A 19,058-nucleotide genomic window follows, 5' to 3' on the forward strand; every position below is an offset into this window, starting at 1 on the left:
AAACCCCTATGTATCATGTGGGGGGGGAGAAGAGGATGGAGTTGGCTGTATGTTGATATACAGATGGAGTGCCTGTCAGGCAGCCTGCAGAATTGGCAGATGCCAGAAGGCTGGTGGACAAGCTCCACCTGACGGGGACACGTGAGCGTCTCACATGCTTGTGCGTCCCAGTCAGCGTGGCGGGGAGGGGCTTCCCTGCCTGTCTCCACTACAGGGAGACGGGCAGCGTGAGTGGGGACTGTGGGGAGCAGCAGGGAGCCGGTGGAGGGCTCCGATGGAATGGGGCGTGCGAGCATCTCGTGCTCCTTCTCCTTCTGTCAGATGGCACACAGCGGCGATTGGCAATCCTATCATCAGGAGCGACTACATTGAGAGCTGCTCCATCTGTATTGAATAATTGATCATTGAATAATAATTATTAACGTATTTATAAATTAATTGACTATTATTACATTTTTCAGGATTAAAATGCTTTTGAAAACTGAAAAATATTATGAATTTCTACATTATCATTTTGAAATATGTATAAAACCCATACATTCTAAATGTACATATGAAGTACATATAATATATTTCTACTAATATTATAAGATTGCTGTATCTGTTTGCTCCAAGCTGGTGCATAAACTACTGAACCAATCTTCATGAAAACTGCATCATGTTGTGGTGGAAACTCTTTGCAATAAACAACCTGCACTTTACTTCTGCTCGATTTGTCAAGTTAAAGCTGAGCAACAATAATCAAAAAAATCTATTGGCGTCATCAATGCAAGAGATAGAAACTCATGGTTATACAAATGTGTGATCCAGGCACCCAAGTACACTTTATTAACAATTATATATTGGAGAGGTTTCCAGGGGAGATGATAGTTTACAATTCTATAAACACTGTCATGAATGTTGATACTGTACAGTGCACTCTCCTCCTGAATTCCTAAATAATCTATCAGCGTCAGTATTACCTGTACATCTTATAACCTTGAAAGTTGGTGTGCCAGTAATACTGATGAGACGCTTGAATCCGTGGGTAGAAGCTAGTACTGTGTAGTACAGTATTAATTTAATTGCAAAGTAAGCAACTTATGTTCTAAATGTATAACCACTATTATATAAAAATATATGAAAGCAGAATAAAGATGGAAACAGTTGCTGTTATGGGTACATGGTATAAGCAAACTTATAATGCAGAATCAAAACAATAAAAGTACCATAATGGAGGAAATAGTAGCAAAATTGAGGAAATAGTGCAAAATCTAGGGCAGGCATTCCCAACCTTGGTCCTCAAGCCACGCTAACAGTAGAGGTTTGAGTGATATTCATGCTTGAGCACAGGTAGCTTAATTACTGGAGACCCTGTGTTATTTTGATTAAACCATCTGTGCTGAAGCCTGATTATCACTAAAACCTGCAGTGTTGGTGTGCTTAGAGGACCGCGGTTGAGAATCCATGATCTAGGGCAGGGATGGGGAACCTTCGGCCCTCCAGCTGTTGTTGAACTACACATCCCAAAATGCTTTGCTACAGTTTTAGCATGGCGAAAGAGCAAAACTGTAGCAGTGCATGCATGGATGTGTAGTTCAACAAAGGCTGCAGAGCCAAAGGTTCCCCATCCCTGATTTAGGGTAAAAAGACAAAAGATAGTTCTTATAAGAGTGACTCATGCCTTGCATTGTTATGCTTATTCTGTGACTTTATGCACATAAGCATGGAACGATACAAAAATGAGGAAAAAGCAAAAACTATGCCGCATGGGAATTAATACCATTGGTTGTAACAGGCATCTTGTGCCTTATGGCACACAAAAGATATGGGTATTATAATGTATCTATATCCATTGTAAGACCAAGCACCAAATTTGCAATAATATATTACTGTATTTTCTTTCTTCAAGCCCTGAATTCAAAAGAGATGGGATTGCAACACAAGACTATTTGCATGGACAGTCAACAATTCCTTCCAGACGGCACCCCGGTGAGACACTATGATGTCCACAATCTGTATGGCTGGTCCCATGCTAAGCCAACATTTGAGTAAGTCAAGTTAATTACAGTGTATACATATTTTATGGTTTATAGAATGGTGTAATAGTAGATGAATGGAAATACACAAATACTGCTGCACATAGTGTATTATGCACTTATAAGGGATTGTTAGTAAGGTCCTGTATACATGTTAAAAGTGAAGTCATTAGGAGGAGATTAGTGATCAATATAATAACTGTATGGAGTTTATATATTCTCCCCGTACCTGCGTGGGTTTACTCCGGGTACTCCGGTTTCTCCCCACAATCCAAAAATATACTGGTAGGCTAATTGGATCCCAACAAAAAGATTGACCCTAGACAGGGACTGATGTGAATGTTCCAATATTCTCTGTAAAGCGCTTCAGAATATGTATGCACTATATAAGAAACTGTTAATAAATAATAAATAAACAAATAAATAATATGTTACATAACATCACTTGATGTTAGATAGAGACCATGATAAAACACTCAACGGATATTAAACTACACTATTTCACAGTAATACAGAAGTCATCATCATTCCCTGACATCATCTGTTATAGTATTATGCTGATGATGATAATAATAATAACAATAATAATAATAATAATAATAATAATAATAATAATAGGATAAAAAGTCTGTATCATAACTATTTTACTCCATACACAATAATAATGTTTAATTATCAACAAATTAAGCGCATAGTCATTTCATACTTGGTTGCTGTAAAATGCTTCATCTGTTCCTAATCATTTGCTCTTCATGAAAATATTGCATATTGGTGAAAAATAATTTTGTTTTAACTCATATACTGTAAATGCAGAATAATAATGGAAAAAAAAATATAGTTCACTATTACTTATGCTCGAGTTGACCTTTATTGACTCTATGTATTCTTAATCTCCAAAAAGTGTCTTGCGCAATATAACTGGAAAGAGAGGAATTGTTGTAAGCCGCTCTACATTTCCATCAGTAGGACAGTGGCTAGGACATTGGCTGGGAGATAACACAGCAGCCTGGAACCAAATTGATAAATCTATTATTGGTAAGCAGTTAGTTTAACATATTGAGTAATGTCAAATAGTTGTTGCTTCCCATTAATAAATAACCCTGAATTTCAGGAGGGCCGAGCACATCACCCATTTAATATTTGGAGGGTGGGGTTTTATTTTAAATGTTGACCACCACAATCAAGGGCCACTTACATTCCAGGAGGCAAAAGAGATATTTCCGGTTGTGGGTTCTTGTTCGATAGCATTGCTATTGGTCCAGCACTACATTAGTTCCCTCACGAAACACCTTTCTCAAAATGAATGGCACAATCCTGTTGATAAGTTACTTCAGAAAGAAACCTCTGTCTTCAAAGCTATCTCCGTTGCCTATAATATTTTTCAAGTACCTTTAGATTACTCCCTACACTCTTAAGGTATAGCAAACTAGAAAATTTACTTTCTAATCCTGGAGATTAATGATATTTTAAAATCACATGTTAAAGCATGCAAAACATATTCCTCTTCAAGATACCAAGGAATGTTTTTAAATGTGCTACTTTGAACATACAGTACTGTACCTATCCTCCCATAAACGGTTCTTAACAGGACTCTCATTTGGAAAAACGAGTGTGGCCGCTCACCTCCATCCACGGGGACCTGCTCCTAACTGCCACCCTGCAGTGGCCGGTGCCCTAGGCGAATGCCTAAAGCTACCTAGTGGTGGCACCGGCCCTGCCCTATCACCCAGTTATTTTGATCATGTCTTTAAAATAAATGTATTTCTTTTTTACAGGCATGATGGAGTTTAGTCTTTTTGGTATCTCATATGTAAGTAAATTTACCTTTTTATATGCAAATTATATTCCCCTGCAAATAAATTGACTAATGCATACTGTATATTTTATTAATTTCTATAGACTGGTGCAGACATTTGTGGCTTCTTTGGAGACACTACATATGAGTTATGTGCTCGCTGGATGGAGCTCGGAGCATTCTATCCTTATGCTAGAAATCACAATGGAAAAGATTACATTGTAAGTCATTTTTGCTAAATTTGTATAAAGAGCTTAATACAGTATACACCAAGGAGCAGTGGCAATTTTTACCTATGGGCTGCAGTGCTGTAGCCCCCCCCCCCCCCCCCCCAGGTAAAATCCACCACTGTTCTCTGCCTAAATTAACCCAGATGCAGTCTGTGAGACTACACTGGCTTCATTGTGACTGGCAGTGACTTCCTATTGGAAGTCTGACCTGCCAGTTACCCAAGGCAGTCCCATGGGGAGGTGTTCCCTCCCTCTGGGATGACTATACATTGGCTGCTGATCAACAGCTCATTAAAACTGGGTTCTCTGCATGCACAATACGAGGACGATACTGCACATGCGTCAGACCCAGGACCCGGAATATGCAAAAGCAGCCCATAGAGGCTGGGGGCCGGCTCATGTGCAGTACTGAAGAAGCTACTGCATATGCGTCGACCCCGCGGCGGGGACTGGGACCGATGGCTGGGACATGGACTTTGGGACCATGATTGATAGTGGCAGAGGCGGGGATGAGCACAGCGGTAGCGGAAGGTGCATAGCGGCAGCCACCTCCTTCACAGAGGTAAGAGCCGCCGCTGCCAAAGAGTCATTTTATAATGACATAAAAAGCTGCAGCTATACTTTTATTAATAACTTAATGATCATTATCATCACTTATACATTTATTACTCCACTGCTTTACAGTATTATTAACATCTGGCCTGATTCATTGACAAACACTATGGCGATCGCACCTGCGATTGTGTTCATTGGGGATGTGGAAAATAATGCAAAAACTCCATCAGCCCTGAAAAGTCCACCGTCACAGCACTACAAAGGCAAGACAACTACATACACATTCCCAACGCACACACAAATACTTTGCTTAACTGGTAGCTTCAATAAAACAACAGGCAGGCAACAGAAGTGCCAGATCCATGTTGTTTAAGTACAGTTTCACAGGCCCAACCAGCGATATGTCCCAAGACATGGCTGTGACATGTCTATTTTTAACACAACTTCCCTGTCTGAACCACAAATGGTGCCTCACTATGAGTCACATTGTGAGAAGGTAAGCAATACAAACAGCATTGCTCTTATACATTAGCGCATACACAGTGCACAGCAATAATCATTCAATTGCAATAATCGGGTCCATCATCTCTACCATTATAGGCATCATAATGATTTAGGCAATAGAATGTGTTTTTGAAGAAAATAAATGTTTGCAATTTATTAGTGTATTGTTTGTTTCTGTAAAATTGTCTGTCGATTTTCGGTCAATTTTACAAATTGATGGTTAATAAATCTCAGATTTGTACTGCTCAGCTTTGATTGCGAGTAGGAGTCATGGGCTAAGAGATTCACTGACCCGAGACACATGACTCAGTTCAGTGGAGTGTCTCAAGTCAATGTCTCGGCTCATGAGTCATGACTCATTTGGAATGTATTGCAGAGACAGTGCACATGCAGTGAGTTTAAGAGACTCATTGCTGGCAGACCAGTGGTGGGACACTTGGAGGCTGTTGGCTAACTATTCAGCTGTACTGGTAATAATATAAAAACATAGATTTAGTGTTATGTTTAATTATTATTAATAATCAATGATTGCATACTAGTTACTGAATATGGACATTACCTCTGGCTGAGGAGCCATAAAACACAATATGCAACTAAACCAAATAAAATTGCAAAATGCTAAATTCCTCATAAAACATATGTGGGTAAACATATGGGGGAGGGGGGTGGGCAGGTGCCACGAGTGGGAGAGGGTGGGTGGATGGGTACCGCGAGTGGGGGAGGGGGGTGGTCAGGTGCCACGAGTGGGGGAGGGGGTGGTTGGTGCCGCGAGTGGGGGAGGTCGGGTGCCGCGAGTGGGGGAGGTCGGGTGCCACGAGTGGGGGAGGGGGAGGTCGGGTGCCGCAGTCATTTTCCTCCCCCTGTATGCCCTCCATAGTGCGCTTTCACTGTCTGTTCACAGGAGGGGGTAGAGGTCAGGGTAGACGGATTGTCTGGGTGCATAGATTGCAGTATCCCCTGCATCGAGCTCCCGGTACTTAATTGCGCTCGTGCTGCTGCAGGTACACTGGGCAATGTCAGAAGCCAGGAGGAGCCATTCTCCAGTAGTTATGTGCATTCAGCATATTGCTCACTGCAAGCAGCATTCGCCAGTGTCCTGGCAGAAGCAGCATGCGTAGAATTAAGTACCATAGGTGCGGCAGCTGCAGGCACTTGGAATTCCTGGGCACCGATGGAAGCTGCCGGGGGATGGGGAAGCTGCCGGGGGCAACCACCACACGGCTCTGGGGGCATGGTTCCTGGACCTTGGTGCCGGTAATTGTGGGGGTGCTGGTCATCGTGGATGCGTGCCGGAGACTGCGGTTTTGCTGGTATTGGGGGGGGGGGGGAACGGACTGTGCTTGCTGGGTTATCGCAGGGGGAATGGGGCTTTTGTGCTGTGGTTAGGAAGGTGCAGTGGATGGAGCAGATTGTGCCGCTGTCATCAGCTTCCCCCCACTCACCTGAGCCGCTTGCAGGGAAGAAGGTGTAATAGGCAGACACTGCTGGTCAATGTCCGCCTACTTAGTGGGCAGTTGGGGGAACTTTCCTCCTACTCCAAAACTATTAGCTGGGAAAAATCAAACAGGTTTGATTTTTCCCAGAAAGTTGGAACAACCGCTTTGGGCTGTTTTTCTGCATTTTTGGCCGTGTGGGAGCAAACAGCTGATAATAATTTGCTCCCACACACTAGAAAGATTGTCATTCCAACCAGCCAAAAGTTGGCTGGTTGGAACGATATCTTTTTGGTGTGTGGCCGGCATAAGACTGAGTGACCTGAGTAACTGAATGTGACCTCTACTTCCCTCTGCTGTGAATGACTGGGAGAGAGGCTGACCACTCACCAGACTCTGAGTGACTCGACTAATATGATCCTCTAAATTATTTGACTCATTGTGTTGAGACATTGACTCAGTAGCCATCTCTAGCAAGTAGATTTTTGCCTTTAATAAATTTCCAAATCACAAAATACACCACAAAATGGTAGATATACACCACAAAATTGTTTAAAATCAACCTTTAGTACAGTAAATACTGTACACCCCATGGTGAGCTCTCCACCCCATAGACAAATAATATCTTTTTCTATCAGCACTACTGTACATAACACTTTATCTAGAATTTGTAACAACAAATACTCTCTTCAAGACAGTTGTGGAGAGAGATAATCTTTCTGATCTAGCCTCAGTGTCAGCCACACCACATACAGTTGTGCTCATAAGTTTACATACCCTAGCAGAATTTGTATGAATGATCACTCACAAACTTTTCTTTCACTCATGGTTAGTGGTTGAGTGAAGCCATTTATTGTCAAACATAATGACAGCAGAAACTATCCAAATGACGTAGTTTGTGGACTTCAGAAAGGGCTCTGACAAATGGAGCTCTGTCAGGCAGATTCTAGTTGTTATGAGTGCTGAATGGAGAATATTTTGCATAGTCATATAAATGAAAAATCTCTGGAGTAGCTAATGACAGATTGACTGCTGAAAAACATAAAATCATTCAAAATTTTAATACTCCTGATGTTTATTGATCAGATAATAATCATCATCATTATCACATTATTATTATTATTTATTTACAGTGTAAACCGGTTCATATTGTTTTGCAAGATCTTATATCATTTCACGTAATATTTAATAATGAACCTTTATGTTTATTTCCTCAGAGACAAGATCCTGTCAGTTTTGATGAAAACTTTAAAAGCCTATCTAGAAATGTTCTCAACATCAGATACAAACTTTTGCCATACCTTTACACTTTGATGTTTGAAGCACATACATTGGGTACAACTGTTATTCGTCCCTTGTTACACGAGTAAGTTACAACTTTCTAAAAAAAAAAATGGTTTTGCACATTAGAGAAAGATTTTGTTTTGAGATCCTTACTGAATTGTCCACTTAGATTGAATCATTCTAAAGCTCTGTGTTTTGATTGGGATCGAATCACACAGTGTACCCATTCAATTTCCACTATATAGCACAGATCTGAACTATAGATGTACTATATACAGATGGAGCCACGGTTATCTGTAGCGCCATGAATGGGGTCGTGAGCATCTCACACGCATGTGCAGGTCATTCGCGCAAAGGCTCGACACTTGGCCACGAGAGTCGTATGGATAAGTGTGGCTCCACCTGTAGTCTTGCCTGCACAGCCTATTTTTCTATTCGATATAGATTGAATGGGCTCGCGCATCAGCATAAGGATATAATGCAGCTGAAAATCATTTTATTTCGATTCGATTTGAACTATATCGTCCAAATCAAATTGAAAGTAACCCTGAATTGCACTGTCTGTATGGGGCAATAGACAAAGCAATAGATATATTGGGCCAATTTACTGTCTCCAATAGTATTGCTAGTTCTGTGGCTCACAGTTCTAATCTTTAATTAGATTACAAAGGACCAGTTACTAACCCACCATTTTCAGGTTAGCATGCATAGGTATTTAACAAAACAAATTTTTGGACTTATTAATATATTTAGTGCCAACATACAGTATAGTGCTTAACAATTGATATCAAACACAATAAAACACAAGAATGGGTGTTAGAAAATAGATGTAAGATGTATATTATACCATTACCATGTAGTCAGGGGCGTAAGTTAATCTCCGTTGCCTGGAGGCAAGATGGAATTTGGTGCCCACCACTCCAAATATGGTGTGTGTCAACATTCATATGTGTGTATTATCTCAAAGTCCAGCACCATGTTTTGCTGCAGTGCAGGTTAAGTGTTACCAGGCAAAAGCCATCCTGTCCACTTTTGTAGATGTAGTTTATTGGCTTTTGGTATAGAGCCAATTAACTACAGGTGCACAACAGAGCTCCATTGCAAGAGCAATGGACACACTTGAATTCTGCTTTGAACCACACAATTGCTGCTTTACATGCAGATGCCCCTTTCTAGTCTTGGAGCCCAGAGGCTGAAGCCTCCATTGCCTCTGGGAGTTACAGTATCCCCCATTTGCTGGTACAGACAATAATGTAGCATGTGTTTGTTTATACATAGTTTATTCATTGTAATATTTGGCATGTCTACTTTGAATTTTCATCCCCTAAAAAAATTGTAATTGGCATACTGTATTTATCAGAAGGCCATCTAAATACTGTGACATCCCATTCAGAACAATGGGATGGTCTACATTTTACAAAGAACAAAAAAATGTTGTGTTTGATATGATTTCAATAACTGTATCATTTTAATAGCTGTCTTTTTTGAGATTACCTGAAATTGTTGATTAAAACAAAGTTTTTAATTACTGTTACCAGATTTACCTCTGATAACGTAACATGGGATGTCTACAAACAGTTCTTATGGGGACCAGCTTTTATGATCAGCCCAGTTCTTGAGGATGTAAGTACATATAGATCCAAAATGTATCCATAGATCCACAGTATAATATATTACATAACCATAATATTACATAACCAGTGTCAAATTGAGGCATATATTTATATATATATATATATATATATATATATATATATATATATATATATATATATATATGCACAAGGTCCGGCGGCACTCAGAATTCAATAATACAGAAAAACAGCCAGAGGCAATGTTCTGCAGAACATTGCCTCTGGCTGTTTTTCTGTATTATTGAATTCTGAGTGCCGCCGGACCTTGTGCTGTGTGGGACCTGCTGGTTCCTAATTTGCGGATGGCAACAAGAGGAGTACAGCGTTATAGTGAGTGCCAGAGCCCATCGACATATATATATATATACAGTGGGAGCCACTGCCATCTATGTCCATAATAGGATTAAGTGAGTAATTAGATTACTCTGCTAATCCCCTACTCTATTGTTCTATGTATTGTATTGCATCTGAGAACAATAGAATAGCCATATATATATATATATATATATATATATATATATATATATATATATATATATATATATATATATATATATATTGCTAGTGCATATATGGTAAGGTGCCAGATTATAATGAATAATTGAAATGCATTGTCTGGATCCCTAGAGAAGTTTCCCCTTTGCCTATGTGTACGGCCCTGTACATAACCATGCTTTACCTCAAAATAATGAGGTTTAGTTATTTTGTTTCTGAGGTAGTTCTCTATTACACCTTGTTGTATGGGATACTCATTGTTGCTGGGGTTTAGGAAATAGTCAGGCGCAAATTCAATCTTATCAAATTGAAAAAGGGTTCAAGAAGCAGAAAATGCCTTTTATCATCTTTGTTAATTTACTAGAACAATAGGCAGTATATGTGCTCAGGCCTTATAGGGCAGTATTCAATGTGAATACTGGCGAAGTGCAGCGAATCCTGTTTAGGATTCACTGCACATTCGCCACTGCTCGCTGCGTTCCGGAGCCTCGCCGGCTCCAGTATTCAACAAGTCAGGGGCTCGAATTTGAGCTCCTGCGGCGGACGCCGCAGGGAGCCTGAGGACGGTGGCAGGCAGGGAGATGGAAGTCTCCCTGCCTGCCCCAGAACGTTTGTGGGGGGGAGGTGGGCTCCCCGGGTGCCAGGCAGCACAGGCTGCCCCCCGGGGGTGCCAGCAGGGGACCGGGTATATTCACTACACCCGATCATGCATATGTAATGATTGGGTGAAGTGAATATATGAATATGTAATGAGCGGCTCGGCTCCGGCCCCCTGCTGGCTGGTCTGGGTAAAAAAAAAATATATATATATATTTTATTTTATTTAATATATATTCATGTGCTTATGGCACATGAATAAAAATAGCATGCCCCTCCTCAGAATAAAATTCCAGATTTTTTGACACCAATTGTAAAAAACAAAACACTTTATTGTAAAAGTTCACCTTCCACTTCACCATAAAAAGATAGCGATTGAATCATGGCGAAAAAAACCTTGAAATGTATTCGCCATCTGGTCATTGAATAGGGTGATTCACCATTTTAGTCAGAAATTCGCCTTACAGCACAAAATCGCCATAAAATACTGGCGAATCAGCCTCATTGGATACCGCCCATAGTGTGGTTGCAGTATGGCGAGGCATTGTTCATTTAACTAAACACTGAGACATTTTTACTGCGCATGGGAAAATCACTAATAGTGGTGAGTGGCACCGGGTATGGATCATTGGGTATACAGCAACTTGGTTGACAAGCATTAGGTCGACACTACTAGGTCAACATGCATTAAGGTCGACATGAAAGAAGGTCGACATAGGTTAGGTGGAAAGGTCATTAGGTCAACACAAGCATTATGTCGACATTGGGATGGTTTACAGACAAAAGGTCGACATGAGTTTTTCACTTTTTTTGTCCCGAATTTCGACAGTCGACATGAACACTGAAACGTAGCACTGCTGCACTCGTCATGCTTAGGTCACTTATTCTCCCACCATGCCCTAGTGGATGGTAGGGCATGTTGGCTAAAAAAAAAGTGAGAAACCCCATGTCGACCTTTTGAATGTCAACCATCCTCATGTCGACCTAATGCTTGTGTCGACCTAATGACCTGTTGACCTAACCCGTATCGACCTTCAGTCATGTCGACCTTCCTGCATGTTGACCTTCAGTCATGTCGACCTTAATGCATGTCATCCTAGTGGTGTAGACCTAGTGACTATATCCTGTGGCACCAAACACCCTGCATCCACTATAGATAAGTCAATTCAGGCCACTGTGTGTGGGTGTGGATGTGTCTAAAGGGCCCCATACATCAGCAATTAATTGTGACAATTTTCAGATATGGAGATGATTGCCACAATTAATTTTAGATGTGTGGGCTCCCCCTTTTGGCAATCCCAATCACAATCGCCAATCGATTGCTATATCAGGTTTTTAAACATGCTTAATAATCTGGTATTATCTGCAGATCTTTTTTAGATGTGTGGGCATTCCCAATTCGTTTTCTTCATCTATTTACATTATGAACAGCTGAAATGACAATCGATTGGGGCAATTTTCAGATATGAAGATGTAATCTTTAGATGGAAAAATCTGCCGATCACTGAAAAAAACTGTAATGTGTGGGCAAAGTCGGATAGATCTGAAAATCCATTTATCTGGCCAAAATATCCCAATATCTGAAAATCCATAAATTGTGATTGCTGATGTATGGGGCCCATAAGTATAGTACAATTTAATTTTTCATAATGAAAATCAAGTAGGGTGATCACAGTGTAGAGGCTTTGGCATGTTGTGTGAAATAATGTTGTGTGTAATGGCTTTCTCTTTTATTTAAGCAACAAAGATCAGTGGTAGCATATATTCCAGATGCTCGCTGGTATGATTTTCACACGGTAAGCTATTTAAGTAAACTCATTTAGCAAATAATTGTTTATGTAAGGACAAAATCAAAACTTTGTTATGAACAGGGACATATAAAAATAATAACCAGCGCTATTGTCCTTTGCTTTCCGAAGTGAATGCAAGTATTATAATGCAAAAATGAGTTACTGTACCTGCAGGGGATTATGGTATTGGCTGCTCCACTAATCAAAGCCAGCACAGAGAAGCTGAAGCTTTGCAAATTGTGAGTAATGTGGGGTTTAATGCCCCATACATACGCTTTGATTTAGGGTCATTTTCAACTTTGATTCAACTCAGATTCAACTTTGTATATACTGTAGAAGAAAAATGGAATCGAATTCCAATCAAAAATGACCCTGAATCAAAGCTTGTTAGCTGCCTTTGATGCAGATTCGGTCCCAATGTGCGTCCCCATGATCGAATGCAGCAACAGATTTGCCTATATGGAAGATCAAAGCCAGTTACATGCTGCTTTATGCAGCATCCCCACCTCCCGGTCCTCACGCTGTTCTCCCGCCATACCCTCCCTCCCTCCTGCTCAGTTCAAGGTGCCGGCGGCCATTAATATTGAATCGGTATCAACGGCCGCCACATCGAAGTATGTGCACACGCTATAAGACAGAAAGTCTATTTATTCAATAAAGATACCATAATATTTAAAAAGCAAATGACTGACAGCCATCACTGGAGCACTGATCACTTGTCCCTGGGAGTTATTGATTGTAATTTTGTTCTTTTTTTACAGTGATCAACTTGTGTGTCATATAACTGATCACAATATCAGAGTGGGTCATGTGATTGCACTCTCAGCATAATGTTCCAGATCACATTTCCCATTATAAGTGTGGGAAATGCAATCTGTTTACCAAAAAATATATATAGAATCAAGGATTTTGGGGCAGTTTTTCACAAAAACTGCTTCAAAAACCCATTAAAACATTTAAGTGAAACTAAAATAATGTGAAAAGGATGTAAAAATAGTGGTAATACATCAGCCCCTTAGACACAAGCTTTCCTTTGTTTATTATTATTATTACTATTATTATTATTATTATTATTGTTATTATTAATAATCTTCATCTCCTGCATGTCCTTACATCCGCTCACATGTGGCCGCAAGGAGGAAGAATCATTTGATGGTCGCACACCATTGGATGATTTTTCCAGCCTTCGCTCTGAAAAATAAGTCCACAGTATACTTACTTTTCAGATGGCCGCTTTCTGCCGAATTGGGGGTGGGCGCTGATGTCATCTGATGTCAGCTGTCCACCCAAGGATGCTTGGGTATGCTGCATTTGCCAGGGTCGCCCAGCATTTCTATGGGCGAGCCCATCATTTTTTTGTGGTCACACTCATAAAACAGTGGTCGGTCCCCTGCATCCTCCTCCTGCCAGGCCCTGTCCACCCCTCAGTCAGCGAACACTCCGGCGAGTGTAAAACGCATTGAAGGCGTTCACTCTGGGGGTTTCCACATGCGCATATTCGTGCATGAGCAAACCCCCAACGAGGGAGCAAATTCAGCTGAGGGAGCAAATTCGGACCTGAATGATCAGGTCTGAATCGCCCTCTTAGTTTGATACAGTATGTCACGAGTCCTAATATTAACTACAGTGTAAAGTCTCTTTATTCACATTCCATTCTAGGGAAAAGTAGTTACTGAAAGAGGTAAATGGTTAAATTTGACAGCTCCCCTTGAGTACATCAATCTTCATGTTCGAGGTGGATATATCATACCATGGCAGGAATCTGCAAATAACACTTTCTATAGGTGAGTACAATATATGCACCTGAATAAATATTGTAATTATGATTCTTATCTGAAGTTTACAACACTTTATTAATAATACTGCACATCCTGTCCATAGAACGTTGTTGAAAGAAGCAGATTTATATTTAAACTAACTACTCAAAAATAAAAAATAAAAATTGTCCCATGGTCCTCTAGAGTTATTTCTTTCTTGACACCAGGCCAGATGCACCAGGCTTCAAAAAGTAATAAACAACAAGCCAATCATCTCCTAACTGCCATGTTGCAAAATGACAGTTACGGGCTGATTGGTGTTGTTTATGACTCTCCACTTTATCACTTTTTAATACTTGGTGCATCTGGCCCACTATTTACTAAGAAATAACCCTCCTGACTGCAACTTGTCCATGAAGGAATCCAGTAATGAAGAACTAGTAGGATCACTCACCCTGAAAAGATGACCACCTGCAGTGCCATCCGTAAAGACTTGAGATGAAGCATCATCTGGATGAAACGAAGACATGATAATAAATGCAGAAATATTTTCCTGAAAAAGATGCAATATGGACTGCTGCAGTTGGAGCAACTAGATGAGCAAGCAATGCACACGGGACCTCCCTCTGCCTCTATGCCTAAAGGTGCCCATACACGGTGTGATTGCACCGTGCGATTCACGCTCCCGTGGGAATCTCAGCGCACAGTACAAAAAGTATGTACTGCACAAACTTTTTATACTGTCTTCTTATCGCATCACAAGCGATTTGATCACATGCGATCCGATGCGGTGCGATATAGTAAACGCACAGGAAAAATCTCACTGTGTATGGGGCACCTTAACACTTTCCATTTGGGTTTAAAATGACATCAGACCTGGACTTGTGGCCAAAAGATGCAGCAGACAGACTATCAATCCTCTTTGAATAAACAGACTGTTTAGAGACAGTACTGTCCATGGAAACATATTGGAAATAGCAGACATGTCTTCTGCCATATTGGCAAAAAAAGGACTGTAAGGCTCCACAAAGCAGAACAACTAGCAACAACCTGATGTGGCTGTTGAGGCACAGCCCCAACATTGCTCTATCCAGGCACTATTAAGTGGTGAGAGGACACCCAGTAACAAAGGGTTGGAGCCATGGGATCTATGGTTGGGGCTACAAGGTGCTTCCGATGGCAGTGCCACATTCCTCCTTGGTAGCCACAGTGGTAAGTATTATACTGCTCACACTGACTATGGGACATCTGGCTGGACTGGTCCAGGAAGTGCAAATCACTAAGCAAGCTAAGGTGGTATGGATTGGTGGGACTGAAGCATCATAGCAAATTAAAGGATATAGAAATAAAAGAGTTGACAATGTAAGAGAAAGGGGTGGGGAGGATGGGGTCAATGAAATGTAAAGAAATCAGTGTAAAGAAATCAGATAAGAGACAGGCATGGAGAAATGTAGTAATGGCCCCCATACACTAGGCCAAGGTATAGTGGCTCATTTTCTTGCTATACATCATATGCAGTCATTTTGCATACAATGTATTGCATGCAATGCCATTCACCACTCCAGGATATGATGCATCCTCATTGCAGCAGTGATCTCCAGATCACAGGGCATTATTCTAGTTCACTCTTTCTGACAAAATCCTTCTCAAATGGACAAAAACATGTGCACTGCAGGTGGGGCAGATGTAAAATGTGATTAGATTTAGGTGAGTTATTTTGTTTTTGTTCAGGGTAAATACTGGCTGCTTTATTTTTACACTGCAATATAGATCTCACTTTGAAGTAAAACCCCACCCAAATCTAATTCTCTCTGCACAAGTAACATCTGCCCCCCTGCAGTGCACATGGTTTTGTCCATCTAAGAAGGATATTGTCAGAAAGAGTGACCTAGAATAAGGCCCACAGTGCACAGGACCGAGCAGCAGATCAGAATCATAAGTACATGACATACGATTTGACACCTTTCACCCGATACTTCAAAATCGTGAAGAAATGTGTCATATCATACTCTGTGTTTGGCCAACTTAAGACCAAGGAGATAACAGTAAAAGATAGTGGGGCAGATGTATTAAGCCTTAACAAGAGAGGAATGCAAAGGTGATAAAAATAGATAAACGTCCATCCTATCAGCTCCTTACTGACTTTTTTAAAAACAGCCTATAACATGGCAGTTAGGAGCTGATTGGCTGGACGTTTATCTCTCTTTATTACCCTTGCAATTATCTCTTGTTAAGGCTTAAATACATCTGCCCCAATAAAATAAATATCAAGTCACCTTGAAATTTCTTCATAAAGAGATTCATGCTAGCTAACTAAACTATACTTACAGTATATAACAGGCTAACAAGCATATAAATGCTCCAGGGCACACCCTTTGCCTCGTGGTTTAACCCATGCCAGGCTTTTTCAGTCTCTTGTTAATAAGTGATTTGAAGCCAAATAAGACTGTCATGCTAAACTGCATCACAGTATGCAGAGTTGGACTGTCCCATAGGGGAACAGGGAAAATCCCTCACTGCCTGAGAGCCCCATCAATTCCTGAAATGTCAGGTTCAACAGTGCCAAGCCTCTCGAGGAGCTGGACATACCCTCTGTGTTGGATTCGGCATGAAAAGCTGGCGGTCGGTTGGAGCTGATTTACTGGCTGGTGAATAAAACTCCAATTTGTAAAAAATGTATGTAAGACTTAACTACTAGTGTAATGCTACCCACATATCTGCAGACGCAATCGCCCAACACCATTACTGCCAATTCACTTTGAAAGCACTGATTGGTAGCCAGCCATAAAAAGCTTTTTGTCACAAGAGGAGTGAGGGCTTAAGAGTGAGTCTATTTTAGTTTATAATTACTTTATTCTGACTATATTAGATTCAGAATAAAAATAAACATTATATATTTTATATGTGTATTTTATTTATTAATGAACAAAGTTTTAGACAAAGGTTAAGGAACTATTACTCCCAGCATTCTCTGCCACACTTTGAGCTTACCACAGCTGCAAAATATGGCAAGAAATGATGGATGTATAATTCCACTGATTCACAAATTAATTAATGGAGCACTAATAAAGAAAACATATTAAGACAGATTTCAATAACATGATTTTTGTGTTTGCAGTCGGCAGAAATTTTTGGGACTTTTGGTTGCCTTGGATGATGATGGCAAAGCACATGGCAATCTTTTCTGGGATGATGGAGAAAGTATAGGTAAGTTAAACTGATAAAAATGAATCGTATGTTACCGTAAGAAGCAAATTTCTAGTGTTTCAACTTTTTCTGAATTGTATGCGATATTGCAGCATGTTATTGTGAAACAAAAAAAATGAAAAACTAAATGTCAATGAGGTAAAACAAACTGAAGATCCATGTTATATTCTAGCATGACTACTAATACATTCTTTTGCAGATTCAATAGAAAAGCAGAATTATTTCTTGGGAACATTCAGTGCAGATAAGGTATGTGCTGTCCATATTGATAGAATATATTTCTCATTTTAGAACAGTTTTCAGTATAAAAGTATTTTTTCTCTTCTAGTTGTACAGGTCTATTATCCCAAATACTTGGAATGTAATGTTTTCTATGTAAACAATGTTTCTGAAATTTAGAGCAAAAAAAAAAATGCATAAAATCTGCTAAAACGCATTTGAATAAGTTAGAGAAAAGTGAGTCTATTGAAAAGCACAGTTATCTTGCAGTATGTATAATTCACACATAATAAATAACTTTTATTAGTTCCTATTAATAATCACTCTTGATATCAAGAAAAAAAAAATCTCTCCATTATTTATTTAAACTATATAAAAAAAACTTTCCTCTCAGGAAAGTAGGAAGCACTCCCAAGGGAACTAATGAAACTTGCAGTTTCAGTCTTAAATTTGGCCACAATATCTCCAGTGTCTGAGGCTGCCAGATAAAATCCTGTAAGTCTGACAGGTTATTTATATGTACATTTCAGGGGGCATGACCTAATCGTAAGAATTGTGGTCATGTACCCTTAGAATAAAATACAGAAAAGAATAGCACCTTAAGCACCTCCGACACTGCAGTCCAGCACACAGCAGCATGTGCTGGGTTGCAGGGTCCCTCCATTAGTCCTGGACCTGGGTAATTAGTACCCCTCCCCCCCCCCCCCCGCCTCTCTGCATAACTGTACATGCATGCCCAAAAATAAGAGGTACTTTGTAAATGTAAGAAGTCTGTATTTCATGTTTGTTTTATTGCTTATTCTGATGTTTCCATAGAACACTGTAACAAGCGTAGCATCTGTGGATAATTACCTCGCTTCAAATCCTCTACATCTTGGACATGTTTCCATTTGGGGCCCTGGAGTAAATGCAATTAATGTTTCAGTTTCATATAATGGTGTTGATTCTTTTATTGATCATTTTAAAGCAGAAAATGAGGTAAGCTCATATCATCAAATGGTATATTTATAAAAGATGCATGCCCTGGTATCTTGTTATCTTGTAAACATTTATAATGTTGCTAAAGGTCCCCATACACTAGTCCGATTAGGCCACTTTTCAATGGATTGGGGCCAGAAATTTAGTGAAAAGTGGCCAAATCTTATGTATTTGCCATACACCTGCTGCGCGGCTGACCTCCAACTTGGCCCCCCTCCCAGCATCGGGGAGCAGGATCTCATGCGATACGTCACATGCAGAAAGACCGCATGCAATGTATCACAACCGATCCTGATTTAGCCACAAGTAGCTCATTTCCAGGGCCTGATAGTCAGGGCCGTATTAAGGACCTACCCGGGTCACTTTGGACATTGGGGCCCCTTTCCCACTTGTCATTACTGACCACAAACTGCACATGGGAATATTACACTGTCAAAACACAGAGTAAAGGCAGTGCAAACTTATACCACATGAAAAGCCTATGTTTCTCCCATTGTACATTATTCTGTAGGAGGCCTCACAGGCTCAGCCCTGCCTCTGATTAAAAGCCCTCCCATGACAA

General features: G+C 40.3%; 1 protein-coding gene across 1 annotated transcript in view; it reads left to right on the forward strand.

Annotated features, from left to right (window-relative positions):
• LOC146064391 (maltase-glucoamylase-like) overlaps positions 1–19,058 on the forward strand; it is a 210,397-nt gene that overhangs the window by 189,872 nt on the left and 1,467 nt on the right. The window contains exons 59-69 of the mRNA XM_083177838.1: positions 1,892–2,030; positions 2,920–3,053; positions 3,794–3,828; positions 3,918–4,034; positions 7,753–7,901; positions 9,358–9,442; positions 12,285–12,341; positions 13,995–14,119; positions 17,211–17,299; positions 17,499–17,548; positions 18,335–18,496. Coding sequence (XP_083033964.1) covers positions 1,892–2,030; positions 2,920–3,053; positions 3,794–3,828; positions 3,918–4,034; positions 7,753–7,901; positions 9,358–9,442; positions 12,285–12,341; positions 13,995–14,119; positions 17,211–17,299; positions 17,499–17,548; positions 18,335–18,496 — 1,142 coding nt within the window. The remainder of the gene's footprint in view (positions 1–1,891; positions 2,031–2,919; positions 3,054–3,793; positions 3,829–3,917; positions 4,035–7,752; positions 7,902–9,357; positions 9,443–12,284; positions 12,342–13,994; positions 14,120–17,210; positions 17,300–17,498; positions 17,549–18,334; positions 18,497–19,058) is intronic.

This window comes from Crinia signifera, chromosome 3 (genome assembly GCF_055691185.1).
Source record: "Crinia signifera chromosome 3, ASM5569118v1, whole genome shotgun sequence".
Classification (NCBI taxonomy): domain Eukaryota; kingdom Metazoa; phylum Chordata; class Amphibia; order Anura; family Myobatrachidae; genus Crinia; species Crinia signifera.